At 39.7% G+C, this 15,097-nt stretch overlaps 1 protein-coding gene across 9 annotated transcripts in view; it reads right to left on the bottom strand.

Annotated features, from left to right (window-relative positions):
• Positions 1–15,097, bottom strand: part of ABCC8 (ATP binding cassette subfamily C member 8) — a 64,310-nt gene that overhangs the window by 27,236 nt on the left and 21,977 nt on the right. For 4 of the 9 annotated variants that reach the window (XM_083455288.1, XM_083455283.1, XM_083455284.1 and 1 more), the window contains 9 exons: positions 12,197–12,237; positions 10,512–10,657; positions 9,687–9,792; positions 9,003–9,113; positions 7,202–7,277; positions 6,126–6,231; positions 4,143–4,175; positions 2,830–2,865; positions 978–1,076 (listed from right to left, as the gene is read on the bottom strand). In XM_083455288.1, the coding sequence (XP_083311414.1) occupies positions 978–1,076; positions 2,830–2,865; positions 4,143–4,175; positions 6,126–6,231; positions 7,202–7,277; positions 9,003–9,113; positions 9,687–9,792; positions 10,512–10,657; positions 12,197–12,237 (754 nt within the window). The remainder of the gene's footprint in view (positions 1–977; positions 1,077–2,829; positions 2,866–4,142; positions 4,176–6,125; positions 6,232–7,201; positions 7,278–9,002; positions 9,114–9,686; positions 9,793–10,511; positions 10,658–12,196; positions 12,238–15,097) is intronic. The other 5 variants (XM_083455289.1, XM_083455286.1, XM_083455287.1 and 2 more) reach the window with 2 other exon arrangements.

Genomic DNA, 15,097 nt, shown 5'->3' with positions numbered 1-15,097 from the left:
AAAGGTTAGAAATAAATGAAGCATTCCCTGGTTCTGTTGCTGGGATCAATCCTCTGAGGAGATGGAGGGCTTATCCACACATCCTCTTGTCCCACTGCTTTTCCCCAGGGAAAATGGCTCTTTAGCACTCAACAGGAGTAAATGGCAATCTGGTTTTCTGTGGATTATTGTTTCTTCTGATGAAGAGCTAAAGAGTGGGCTTTTCCTGGGAAAGAAGTGGGGTAAGGGGAAAACTATGTGGACTTGTGCTTTCTAGGCAAGTGGAAGTGTGGATACATCTAAAACATACATCTACAATGCAACCCTTTCCTTCTGATTCATGTGGGTACAAATCATGCTGCCAGACACAACCTTCAACATATAGCAAGGGACTATGAGACTTTGAGTAGGAAGCTGAAGGGCCTTGGAGCACAGGTGTTTCTCTCATCACTCCTTCCTGTTGAACACTGTGGCCCAGAAGGAAAATACTGAAAATAAACCACTGGCTGCACAGGTGATGTAGTCAGGAAAAGTTTGGTTTCTTGGACAATGGTCTCTGCTTTCTGGAGGAAAGACTTCTGGCAAGAGATGGATTGCACCTCACATAATGCTGGCAAACTGTCTCCCCACACAATTGGACCATGCCATTTAGAAAGCAGCTTCACATATTGAATCACTTTTGTGACACATCTGCCATGTGGAAATGTTTTTCAGTTGCTTCCTTGTGGATGATGTAATGCTTAGATTGGTGCTCAGACAAGAAGGTGTGTTATACCTGCAGTCAATACTGAACTTTTAAGGAAGGATCACTGCTCAATATAATTGAATGTTTTAAATCATTACAGTTCAAAGACTGTCACCTCTGTCATAACAATTCCACATTTGTACCTTGTAACCAGGAGAGGAGTACTGTCAACAGCAATAAAAAATGTTCACTATAAGGGTGGTAAGATAGACTTACTATTATTTGCATTTACAAGGCATTTAAGTACACTAACCTTTGTGTATTAAAAGGGCTTTCAAAAGTGATATTTTCTTCTACAGTAGCATTTAGCAACCATGGTTTCTGGGAAGCATATGCCACCGATTCTCTTTTCCTGGAAACAAACAAACAAAAAAACCACAGAAGGACTTTGTTTTATTTTACTGAAACAGACATGGAAATTATTCTTCATTAATGTAGTCATCAATGTCTTATTTTAAACATCAATTAATATTCCATCTGTATCCTGAAAAAAGGTATATTGTCACAAGAGATGTGTCTCTGGTAAAATGTTATTGTGCTTAAGGTTACAGTCAGGTTCGACTGTAATAGCTTTAATTTCTGATTTTTGTATTGCAAAAGGCATCTTTTTTTGGGGGTAGCAAAAGCTGTTGTAAGTGGCTTTAGATTAATATTACATTGCCCTATAAATATGAAGGATACCCTAGTCAAAAAGGTTTAACCTAACTCATCCTTGAGTCCCCCAGCTGTTGTTGGACTACAACTCCCATCATCCCTAACTAGCAGGACCAGTGGTCAGGGAAAGGCTGACCCAGTTGAAAGGACTTTATTGCATCATGGTTTTTCAGCATTTTTTTCTGTTACAGAAAGAGCTCTGAGTTGTTTTCAGAGAGGAAGCTTGTATCCGTCACCATACTAAGTAAGCCGGGTGCACTTGCATTCGGCAGTGCAGTGGGCAACAGATGTCGGGGAGTGAGGATGCTCCTGAAGAGGTCTAATAAGTAGCCAGATAATATTTTGGCCACTAAAGCAGCTGAAGACTCCTGTGGTGGCAGCTGGGCCTGGAAAAGAGGCCAAAGTTTTTTGAGCTGGGTTAGGGGTTGGGGTTTTATTCCCCCTGGGGAGCCTCACTGTGGTAGAAAAATGGCTCTTACTAGTGCCTGGCATAGGAGCCAACCCCTAGGGGCTGAGATCCCTCCCCCCTCCTAAAATATTTGAGGGGGCCCCAAAGCTGATGGGCATTGCCATTTAAATAGTGTGTGCACACTGTGTGACAGATTATAAGGGTGTGGGGCCTTCCTGCTCCACCCCAAATAATTTATTCAAGATTTGCACCTCTGGTGCATGGAAAAAAGAGCTGAAATCTGAACAGCACTTTTAAAGGATCCTGTGCATGCTACAACAACTTTCTGGGGTCAGTAGCTTTGCCTAGAGGCCAGAGCCCATATTACTTGATAAGCCCAGAGGGGCATACATTTAGCTAGCCTGATGCCATGGCTTATACCACATGGTGTACTACATGGTGTACTGCTAGGTGCCCTGGTGATTCAGCTAGGCAAGGACGACCTGGTTAGCAGCAAGGGCATAGATCTCATTTTCACAGCAACCACTGAACTTGAGGCCCTGCATGGGGGACATCCTAAAACGCACTGGCAAGGTGGGCTTGGAGCTCATAGGTGCCTACCGTGACCAGAAGAAAGTGAACAAGGCAATGTTCTACACAGTGTCTCACCTGGGGGCCAGGTAATTCAGCCCCGTAGCATTACGTTCAGTAATGTGGATCTCTGCAGGCCTGATGGCAGCTACCTACCACTGATGGGCAATGAGGTTTGGCTGCTGGACATCTACTGGGTGGTTGCAGATATGAGAGGTATGGTGGTGAACAAGCAAGGTGGGGCAGTCTCAGATGGTGCAAAAGGCATTGGACTGTATCCTAGCTCAAAGAAACAGCATACCCCTGTAAAAGGATCCAGGAGAAAGGAGTCTATCTAAATGCCCCGGGGGGGGGGGGGTAACAGGCTGTAGAACTCCCCAAATGGCACCCTGGAAGGATCACCACGGCTGGATGTGGATCATAGGGTGATGCATAACCCAGGATTGACCCTGAAGGAATAATTAACTAGTACCTGGTTTCACTGTCAACAGCTGTTTCTCTTTCTGGGCTGCAGGAAAAGGTACAGTATATTGTAAAATGGGAGTATTAATGCACTTTCGCAAATACTTTAGATATGCCTGAGTTCTAAAATTAAGAGAAGTAACTAAATGACATATACCTTGACAAATAATATATAGATGCAGTCATGGGAAAAAGAAAGTACACCCTCTTTGAATTCTGTAGTTTTACATATCAGGACATAATAACAACAATCTATTCCTAAGCAGGTCTTAAATTTAGGTAAATACAACCTCAGGGGAACAACACCACAAAACTTACTACAGCATGTCATGCATATATCTATACATTTTCATTTCCTATTCTGTTATGACTGTGATTTGACTTGCCCCACTCTACTGTATCAAACATAACACAGTCTTCTGGCAATCATTTGGATAATAGTTCACCTTGTTGTACAGGTACTTTTATGTTGGTTGATAAGAAAAAAACCTCTCTTCAGAAAGCAACTTGTAGGACCAAGATATTGTGATAGAGGGCTTGGTACTATATATACATATATGGTTTTCTTTTTCTTTTTCTCCTCTTCTTTCTTCCTCCTTGTTTTTTAATTGTATCTTTGGCTGAAAACTTGCAATAAATTTTAATATAGGTTATATTCTGAAGCTTCCATGCTATGCACACTGCTTTGGAATTAATCTCCATGTTAAGCATGTTTCACATGCGACTCTTTTGTATTTTAGTTTATAGGTGGGGGGGAAATCTGATCCACATCAGTTTATGATACTATGTATGAAGATATTGAAACTGTCTGTTTTGCTGAGCAAAAGTATCTAGATATCATCTCATAACTAGGATAAGCTAGGGAAGAAAACTAATAGACATGACGAAAATCCCAGGAACTGGGAAGTAAGTAATTATCTATTTCCATCTCTGCAAGAGGTGGTACACGAACACTCTTCAGCATGAAGCAGATGAGCTATGTCAAAGCAAAGTCTACTTTTTGGTATCTTGCCTTTTAGGCTAGAAGACTAAGGAGTGTTATAATTAAAATAAATAAATAAGTAAAAACTATGCCAACACATGTTCATCTGCCTAGCAGATTCTTTTATTTCATTTGGTTCTATAAAATGGGATGTGTAAATAAGAAAAAAAAAAAAAGAAATGTCAAGAGAGTAAGAAAAATTAAGTAAAAGCTGAAATGTTTAATAAAGAATCATTTCAAGCAGTTAATACTGTAAAGCCAAACTGTACAGTACTTTGTTTCTTTGCAACACAATAGATTTAGGATATCATGATGAGCAAGAATCATGTGTGTTACTATACCTGACATCTTCCCCTGTCTCGCTGTCAGGGATGCTGCATCATTAGGGGGGGAAAAAGAATATTGTTCATACAGGTACTTTTGAACCGTTTGCTTACAGGAGGATTAACGGTGACATTCTACTTTGCATGTACGCTGCAAAATATTTTTCATAGAGTTGCTTCAAACTGAGGTCAACAGCATCTTACTTCAGGCACTTTACAATATTTTAGCAGTCAACCTGGAGCAATATGATCAACCAGTGCAAGACTCCAGTCATATGGCTTGATTTGCCACCATCTTTCTTGAATGTTTGGTGGTTATGAGAAGCTTATATTTAGTACTTTCAAAATGTTCATGTGAGCTGCAGTGGAATAATACTTGCATTAAAGACTTAAAGGTGTACATGAAGGAACCCTCATGAATCCTAAAAGTTTACGTTGTTGAGTTATACCAATTCTTGGTGGGCTTGATATATAGTGTGATTCAGCAAACTGAAAATGCAAATGCTAGGCTGAAAGTAGGATTTGTCTAAAAGTTATTAGTGCGGGTTTCAACCAATGGACATCATATGGAGAAATTAGGTTGCTAATACCTACATTTAAGTATGCCAGAACAGCATACTGTATATTGAAATTATGATTCCATGGTGAAGAATGATGTAGGTACCATATTTTTTTTTAATAGGACCCTAACCACAAAGAACCCATACAGGTAAGTCATCCCCCTGATGCCCGCTGTTACAGAATTTCTCTCTTGTAAATTTATTTCAACCAGTGTTGAGAAGCATGCTTTTCCATTTTGTAACTCCTCCTGCTCCTCAGAGAGTAATTGCTTAATAGCATTTAATAAATAGCATTTGCATATAAATATGATCAATAATTTAGTTTTACTCCATTAGCGAGAGCAATGGCGACTGGCTGCACTTCAACCAAAGGCAGGAGCAGAACTGGATGCCTGCCTCTCAAAAGGTTGCAGCTTGCCTTTTGACCACTAGGTGGAACAACCAACCCACTCTGCTGATTTTCACTGAAAATGGGGGGAAAGCTAACAAAAAGCCATTGGGATGTATAAATTATGTAAATTACACTTGCTGATTTGGGAAGGACATACACAGGTATTAGAAAGATGCTACCATTGTATAACTTAATAATAGTCATAGCTACACAGTGGATAGGAACAAATTATAACAGCAGTATGTTTCATGCATACATGATTTTAGAGACACCGTCAAAATCTATATAATAAAATTTATATTTATTGCAAACTGTCATCAAAAGGAACACCATAAGGATATATGATTTGGTCACTGGAATGGAGATGTAGCTGAGAAAACAAACTGCAACGTGAACTGCTGGATTCCATAGTGTGTTTTCTTTCAAATTAACTGAATGTTTTAACAAAAGTACTGACAAAATGAATATTAATTGTGAGGCAATTATTAATAGACCCACACTGATTTCTTGATTTAAGATAGTGTTGATTCTGCATAGAACATACCAGCACAGGCATAGTAAATATAATTTCAAGCCAACAGTTCTGCTTTCTTTATATGTAGTTTCTGTATATGGCAATTCCCCAGGCACTTAAAGCGGTATTCTTGTGCTTTGGCTGAAATCAGTAGGGTTTACTTACAAATATATATGTTTAGAATTAGGGGCTGTTTGCAGTTGCATATACATGGAAAAGGTAAGTAAGGAAAACCGATGTTCTTAACCAGGCATAGGCAAACTCGGCCCTCCAGATGTTTTGGGACTACAACTCCCATCATCCCTAGCTAACAGGACCAATGGTCAGGGATGATGGGAGTTCTGGTCCCAAAACTTTTGGAGGGCTGCGTTTGCCTATGCCTGTTCTTAACCACAATATAAAATATACAGTATAAACATAGTTTGGTCTTCACCAAAACAGTGATTTAATTCACATGCACCAATAACATAGCTTTGAAGTTAAGTCTGTATCCCTTGCTTAAACTACACAGTAACTTAAAGTATGAATAAAATTACCTGTTCCAGATTACATTCCCAGATACCTTCTGCATCTCCCCAAGTATCCCTAGCAAGAGGGATGACTTACCACAGCCCACCTGTCCCACAATCATTGTTAATTGACCTGCAGTAGCAAAAAAGAATTTTATTTGAAGTTTAAATTTACTACAGATAGTGAGCCCTGATCCAGAAACAGTTGCACTCAACAAGTAAACATTCAGTTGTACATTCACACAGGTGCACTAGGTGATATTGCAAAGGTGGGTGTGGAAAGGCATAACCCCCCCCTCCACACACACTGTGGAGTGCTGATACAAATATGAATGCACATTGGTATGCGATTCCTGCACAGGAGCATATTTCTGCCTGCAGATCTCCCTTGCTGGATCAGAGTTATTGAAAAAAAGAAAAAAGTTTGGTATAATAAAAAGAAGAGTGGCAGATGAAATTAATGGACTATGCAGAATTGGCGAAACTGACGGGAAAATCCTGGAACCAGCAGGACCAGGTTTTCCAGAAAGACTGGAGTAAATTTATGGTATACATTGGTACCTCGGGTTACATACGCTTCAGGTTACATACGCTTCAGGTTACAGACTCCGCTAATCCAGAAATATTGCTTCAGGTTAAGAATTTTGCTTCAGGATGAGAACAGAAATTGTGCTCCAGTGGCACGGCAGCAGCAGGAGGCCCCATTAGCTAAAGTGGTGCTTCAGGTTAAGAACAGTTTCAGGTTAAGTACGGACCTCCGGAATGAATTAAGTACTTAACCCGAGGTACCACTGTATTTGAAAGACAACTATAAACAATTAACATCGCTAGTAGGATTATAGGAAGCTTTGTAAGGATAAATTTATTACTTATTGTAGTTAAGTAAGGAAATATATAAGGATAAGATTAACAGGAATAAGAAATACAGGAAAATGCAATGTATAGAGATTAAGTTTGAAAACCATTAATCAGGGAGGAAGGAAGTCACAGGCTCATGGAGCCAAATGTTTTATTTTTGGGAAAAGGTTGTGATAATGTTATGCAAAGAAAATATATGTAAAAACCAATAAAAATTGTTGGGGGAAAAATATAATAAGTGGTACCTTGAGGGATTCGAATATCAATGCTGGACAATGTTGGAGAGCCTTCAGGTGTCCAAGTGAAAAATCCATTTGTGACCTATGGCAACAATAGCAAAAAAGATAAATAATCCATGCCATTGCAAAATCTTACTCAGACATTTTCTTTAAAAATTATTTCTGGTTTTCCAATAAAACAGTTTACCCCACCCCACTTTGATCTATCTAATTTCTTGCTTACCCTTTTTTGACCAATTTGAATTTCTATGCTTTCATCTGAGTATTATTTTAAGAGATTCTGTGGTATGTGGGATATATTAAAATGGGCATTCTTGTTTGGCTAGTTTGAGAATTGTTAAGTTATGTATTTTTATTATATTCAAAATATATATTTTTGACCACTTTTCTGGGCAAAGGTGCATCAAAGATGGCTTGCAATCCAAAATAGATGTAAAGAAACAATAATTGGAAATTTTAAACCTTAAAACTACAACTTGGTAACACCCCATATACATTCAACCAGATCATCTCCAAGCTAATGATATCTTTTTGTTCTTTACTGTGAAAACCACAAACCAACTGGTCTGGTACAACTCCTTCCCCTGTGCCAGAGAAACATGGTGTCCTTGTTCATCAGACCCTAATTAAACTCCAAACTTTCATAGGAGACAGAAAAGTGAGATTACTTCAGTTGGGCATAGTAACTCCAACCGTTCCCAGCCAGGAGTCTTTCTGGTCTCACCATAACCAGATACTGGCAACTACATGTAGATAGATATACTTGTATGTTGCATCAGCACAGTATTGTTTGGGCATCAAATGCAAACTGCCTTAGCTTTTTTTAAAAAAAAATGAGAAATCTTAATTTACCTCTTGTGGCTTATACAAAGCAAACACAAAACTCCACAATTCTTCCTTTTGAGTTTTATAATGTCCTTCAGAGCTGGTCACAGAGCCTGTTTACTCAGAAGTACAGTAAGTTTCAGTGGCACTCGCTCCCTAATAAATGTGTTGAGGATAAAAGCTCTAATGTGCACATGAAGATATTTCCCATTCTTCTGAGTAAACATGCACAGGTTTAAAAAAATGCTCAACTTAATCAGAACATATAGCTTAATTAAATATAAACCACACAACTAAAATAGTCATAAACGTATACACAATAACTCAGTTTCAATTTGGGTAAAGCTTTCTGAGGAGAACTGCTCTCACAAGTTGCTAGGAGAAGGAATTCCTGAGCTACAGAAAAACCACCTGTGCCCTTGTCATTCATATATAATGCAAAGAAGGCATTGTTAAGGGAGCACAATAGGACATAGGAGTGAAGGTTAGTAAGTGAGGAATCATACAGTTGGAGGAGGAGATGCTTCTAAAAAAAGTGTCTGCCTGAAAACACTACCCTCTGGACTAGAAGCCTTTCACTCTAGCTTTTGATGTGTGAAGACAATGTCAATAGAAATGCATACTGCGTACTAGCTCAGAGACACTTTTATCAACTCTCACACAATATTTTCCAGTGGCAAGCTCTAGCATCAAAAGCAGATAGTTTGAGACCTGACACAAATTAGGCCCAAAAACATCTTGAAAGCTGGGCTAAATTAGAGTGTTTCAAGAAGACCCATTTCACAAACTGATAACCATGCTACCAAACTATTTTTATTTCTATCTTCAAGATACAGATAAATACCACAATTTTTCAATGAGAATTTACTCCTTGGCAGTCATGTTTTGTTTTGCTTTCTAAATGCAAATGTGGGTTTTCCAGGCTCTAGAACTCTGAGCTTATTAGTAACAACATTATTAGAAAGAGTGACCTTATTACCACCTTTACACAATAATCATCTGCTTCTGTGGTGCTAACAGGTCTTCTTAAAGGAGAGCTGTAATTGTTCCAGTCCTCTCTGGCAGGTCTCTTACGGTTAACAACTTTGAGGGGCTGTGCAAGATCAGGAAGATAGAAATACATGGTGAGTGGTGACAGGACTGGGAAAGAATCTTAAGCAAGAGTGGACAATGTCTTGGTTTTCTGGTACAATCATTAATCATGACTGGGGAGGGACTGAGGGGAAAAGAAATGGTTGGTAAGAAGCAGAGGAGACAGGTTTGTGTGTCCATCAGCATTGTGCAACTGTGCAGTGACTGCCTGGCTAGCCGACCCTACAGACAGCAATCATTGCCTACACTAGGCTCTGGAAGCCAGTAATAAATTGTACATTTGCATGGGACTGGTTGGGTCACCTTCAGCCTCTACTGCTACCTCTTAACCATTTCTGGTATGGATGGGCTTTCTCCTCCCCACTTGATTATGATAGCCCTTGTCTCTCCCCCCCCCCACTCTATCCACTGGTATAGTCCTTAGCTAGCTTTAAGATTTTGCCAATGTAGCTATTAATCAATCAATCAATCAATCAATCAATCACAAGGGAACTGACAAAGTTATTGGGATGGTTCACAAGGATTAAAGAACAGGAGGTAAACATTTGGCACGCAATCCAATATTAGCACTTACAACTGCCTGGTATTTGCTGTGGTTGTCCTTGCATCTTGGCTCTGCACATTTGTCATGTTCCTCCCCTATTTCTTCACTTGAGAGAAATTCACTTAACTTTTGAACGCTACGAAAAGAGGGGAAAGGTAGTAAATTGAGGAATACTTATACATTGTGCCAGTTACAGTAACAGTGTGCATTTCAGAATTCCCACGGTACAATGGAACCTTGGTTCTCGAATGGCTTAGTTGACGAACAAATTGGCTTCCGAACAGTGAAAATGCAGAAGTGTGTGTTCCGGTTTTTGAACGCCGAATGTCCAATGCGGCTGTCAGCTAGTGTTTCTGGGGCCCCTGTGCCAATCAGAAGCCGCACCTTGGTTTTCGAACGTTCCAGGCCAGGACTCGAACGGACTTCCAGATGGATTAAGTTCAAGAACCAAGGTTCCACTGTATAGATATTATTCTCAGAAGAAATCCTGTGTGCACAAAGCTGTAATAAAACTGTAAGTACAATTGGTGGGATCAAGGTCTAATGCCTTAAACTTTACATCACCACCACCATCATCATCTTGTGGTGATACTACTTTTGTCAAAGGTGTCCTCACATTGATTCCCCCCCTGCACCTGAAAGCATATAATTCCGTATAACTTATTGCATGAGCTGGGAATGCAAGAACATAGTGGCTATAGTGGCTGCATATGGGGTGGGGAAACTTACTATGGGATGGCCTTGAAAATCAGTGAGTCTAATTAGAGTGCAAAAGCATTGGACGGATACCACAAGCTCTTAAACACTGCAGTAAGAAGCTTCATATGTAAGACAGAGGCACTCCGAAAACCCTACCTTACAAGAGCTTTGACTGTGGATCTAACCACACTGGAGAGCAGGAACAGTGGTGTGACAAGGATGTGAAAGAGGGAGAGTGAAGCAAAGGCCACCGAAGGAGAAAAGTCAGCATTTTCAAACAGGTGGGCATGGACCACAAATGTCTTTAAAAGAAAAGACAGCAAAACAAATTATTTCAGCCACCTCTTGTATTAAAGGTACAAATGCAGTGAAAATATTTAGCTGCACTTCAAAAGCCCTAATGATCAGGAGGAGACATTATGCAACTAAGCACTGTAAAATCTGTCAGGCAGACTTAATATACATTTAACTATCAGCTATAAATACAACAATTATATAAGAGCTTTCCCCATTATAAAAACAAATAAAGAAGAAAAGAATGCATATTGAAGAAATAGAATTATGTCCATCTGAAAGTCCAGAGCAGTATAAAGTTACTCTCAAAGATGCATCTTGGAGCAGAACTTAAAGGTAAAGGTAAAGGGACACCTGACCATTAGGTCCAGTTGTGGCCGACTCTGGCGCTCATCTCACTTTATTGGCCGAGGGAGCCGGCGTACAGCTTCCGGGTCATGTGGCCAGTATGACTAAGCCGCTTCTGGCGAAACCAGAGCAGTACACGGAAACGCCGTTTATCTTCCCGCTGGAGCGGTACCTATTTATCTACTTGCACTTTGACGTGTTTTTGAACTGCTAAGTTGGCAGGAGGAGCAGAACTTAGGCAAGAGTAATATCAAAGGATGTTTGTGGTTGCTCTAGTACAATCTATGCATGGTAACAAAAGTCTCCAATTGGATTCCCTTACTGGATTGGCTCATGCATGCACCAAAATGGTGCCATCTAAAGGAAAGTGTCAGTGAGAGTGGCCTGAATCCATTTCTTAGGTTCTGTATGGCCTGTGTGTTGTAGAATAGAATCAATTACAGGGGAGACAACAACACATATTGTATGGAGATTACTTTCTAGAGGAGGCATCCCCAACCTGCAACCCTCCAGATGTTTTGGCCTACAACTCCCATGATCCCCAGCTAACAGGACCAGTGGTCAGGGATGATGGGAATTGTAATTCAAAACATCCGGAGGGCTGAAGGTTGGGGATGCCTGTTCTAGAACTTTTGAAATAACGTGGTCTGTGTGTACTCAGCCATCATCACTCTGTCAGCTTACATGGTAAGAGGGCAGGACATTCTGGACTTAAATATACAAGCACAGGAGGATGCTGAGAGAACAGTGAGACATGCTGCAAAATGTATCATTGGAGTGATGTCCATATCATCACTGGCCACTGAAGATCTAAACAGCAGTAAGATCTAAATATCAGTAAAGTGATATTACAGACATTCAAGAAAAATCTATTCATACATAAAATAAGATAAAGTACACACACACACACACAGTTCCCAAATAACAAATTGCTCTCCATTGTGATTTAACTCTCCATGCTTTCTGTAATTCTGCATACACATAATTGAACATCATTTTGTGTCACATCTATTTCAGTTTTCAAATGCATCTGCTGAAGGACAAGATAGCAGTACATAAAGTTAGTATTTTATCAGTGGAGTGTAATTTAAAATGAACTAGAGAAGGAATAATGCATTTGTAACTGACAGAGGGCTTTGTAGCTACACTCTTCTCTAAATGTTAAAATATATCTAAATTTTTAACAGTCAAATACTTACTATAAGAACAGCTGCAATAGGTATTGCTGCATTCATGAAAACTGCAAGTAAAACAAATATATTTTACCGATTCTTTCAATATACTTAGGCTTCATACATCTCTACATGCATTTCACTTTTGTATCTATAAAGTTCTTTCTGGTTTTCGTTTTCTTTTTATCTGCCTAGGTTTCATCCTGTCTTGTTTGGATGCTGCCCTTTTAGTTAGGATATACTGGAACTGTCATTATAGTGTTTTGAGTTAGTGGGGGATCCCCCAGATCCCTGGGTGCCAGGTTCCCCTCTCCTAGATTCTTGGATGCTGGGGTTTAATCAGAACTGAAAAGCTGACCTTGTTTTTCTGTCAGACAGAGGGACAAAGGGAGATGATGGCCCTGTTATTAAGCCAAAAGACAAAAGACCCTGCAGGTAAACAAGGGGGAGGTTGCCAGGGCAATGTGGGTGTGATGCCACACAGAAAAAGTTGTCCCTTTACATCAGGCATCTCCAAAATCTGTTTCGGGGGCCTAATCCGGTCCGCTGGTCAACTTAATCGGGGGGAGGGGGTAAATTTTTTAAATTTTTTTTTTTTAAAAAAGCTCAGCAATCCTAAAAAAGGCTCAACAACTTTGGTCGGCCCTCACGCATTTTCACTTCATTATCAAATCTGGCCCTCTTTGAAAAAAGTTTGGGCACCCCTGATTTACACAGATGGTTGGGTTTTTTTTGCAAGGTTTTATAGGAGCAATAAGGAGGAAATAGGGAGGAGGCTGGGGGCCATAACTTTGGATCCAAGCTCACTGAAGCTATGAGAGAAGCAATGAGGGACACTCCTGGGATGTAGTGCTCTGCCCTCCCTCCACTGAAGGTTCCAGGTGTTTTTGCTGGCATCCATCTGTCTCAAGAGACAATGGAGTGCACCTCTGGGGGTGAAGTCAAACCACCCTGTTAACAGCACTGAAGTGACTGTAAATATGTGTAAACTAAACCAGACATTAGCTCCACAGTGCCTTGATTCCACAATGAAAACTCAACACAGGGTGAGTGTCTGGTATCTCCTGGAATTTTGCTACCACTTAGCACAGATTGGGGGTGGTATGTAATAATACAAATGAATAATGGCAATAAAATAAAAAGTAGTCATTTCCTGGAAACATTGACCTGACTTTCTGTGTACCCAGAACATAATGGCTTTCCCACTGTGCCTAGTCAAATCACTGTAGCGTTAGAGGTTATTATCCCCAGATGGCTGGGGAATGGAACAAAAGCTTTTTTGCCTTGGGTTCACTTTTAAATTTGTCATTAACAAAAATTATCTCCTCTAGTGTGACTAATTATTCCTTCATAAGCATTGCCCAAACTTCTTACTAATTTGAGCAAGCAATAACCACGTCTAATTACTCAATGTATCTCAACAACAGAATGCATTTCTGGCGTTTTGTTTGACTTCTTGGTTCATTCTGTAATCTTGTTACAGCAGCTAAATATAAACAGGAAATGTTTCAAAATTGAGTGAAATTAGCTGCAGATTGTGCAGAATGAGAGATCATCATCAGCAATACAATCGTTCAGTCTGCAATAATATAAACATGAATCTCAATGTCCTTTGATTTGATGATGTATTATTTTACATGATCACCATCCATAAAATTGGAGTTTCCACATCACTGTTCACACTTACTTGGAAATAAGGCCATTGAACATCTGAATAGACATGCATATAGGACTAACTGCACATAAATCGGAGCATGGTGTCAGCCTCTCAGATCAGCTTGCCATCAGTTCAGAGCTGCCAAGCACTCATATTGAAAGCTGGCACCACATGCCCATGTGGATGGTAGGCGTCGGGGCTCTGAAGAATTGCTTAATTTGTACTGTCATTTAAACATTATTTATTGTGTATGGTTTGGGGCAATCTATATGGTAAGAGTAAACTTTATGTGCGAACTGGTCCAAACTCTTGTTGGGTGTGTGTGTATTTACATGGTAGCATGGTTCCAAAGGAAGCTCTTCCTGGCATGCATATACTTTTGAGGACAGGCATATGTGGGCAGACATTTAAATATTGCATCAGGGAAGAGAGTTTCAGCCACCAGCCACAGGCATTTAAATTGGCCCTCAGAGGCTTGCCAGGAAATGCAAATCAATTACTGTACTATTAAATGTTTGTCTCCTCGTTTTCACATCATTTCTTTAAGAACTTGAGATTCTTTCAGACTTGGTTTCACTGGCAAATGCAAAACACAAATGCAAAACCACTATAAATTATGGATTGTAAATGAAACACAATTTATGTCTATCATTCTATTTATACCTTTTTAAGTGAGGGAAAACAACTATTTCTGTCTCCCTTACAGTATCAAATTCTGAACTGATATAAAGCCAGTTTTTCCTTGTGACAGTCCTGATTTAAATAAGCAAGTGACACTGACTAGTGACTCAGCTATACAGCTGCAACTAAAAATATATTAAAAAATTGTCCAGTAGCACCTTAGAGACCAACTAAGTTTGTTCTTGGTATGAGCTTTTGTGTGCATGCACACTTCTTCAGATACCTACTAAACTAAAGCTGCAACTAAAATTTTTTGTCTGTGTTTTAAGTGCAATATACAATGAGACACTGGATGGCAATGGTGAGCCTTATGGAAAATTCAATGTGTTTTTAAAAACACTTTTTAAAAAAGCACTCTCATAATGGTTTTTATATGGGTGTAGATTCTACCTAAGTGAGATGCTGCTGAACTAAGGCTGAAGGAAATGTGCTTATAGCTCAAAAATAATGAGGCCAGTGACTTCATGCTCAAACCTGCCATATGAGTACAGCGGTACCTTGGTTCTCAAACTTAATCTGTTCAACTCCCGAAATCATTTGAATACCAAGGCGCGTCTTCCGATTGGCTGCAGGAGCTTCCTGCACTGAAG

This window comes from Podarcis tiliguerta (genome assembly GCF_965153285.1).
Source record: "Podarcis tiliguerta genome assembly, chromosome: 1".
In the NCBI taxonomy this organism is placed as follows: Eukaryota; Metazoa; Chordata; class Lepidosauria; order Squamata; family Lacertidae; genus Podarcis; species Podarcis tiliguerta.
Note: the sequence above shows the minus strand (reverse complement) of the source record. Positions and strands in the feature narration are given on the sequence as shown.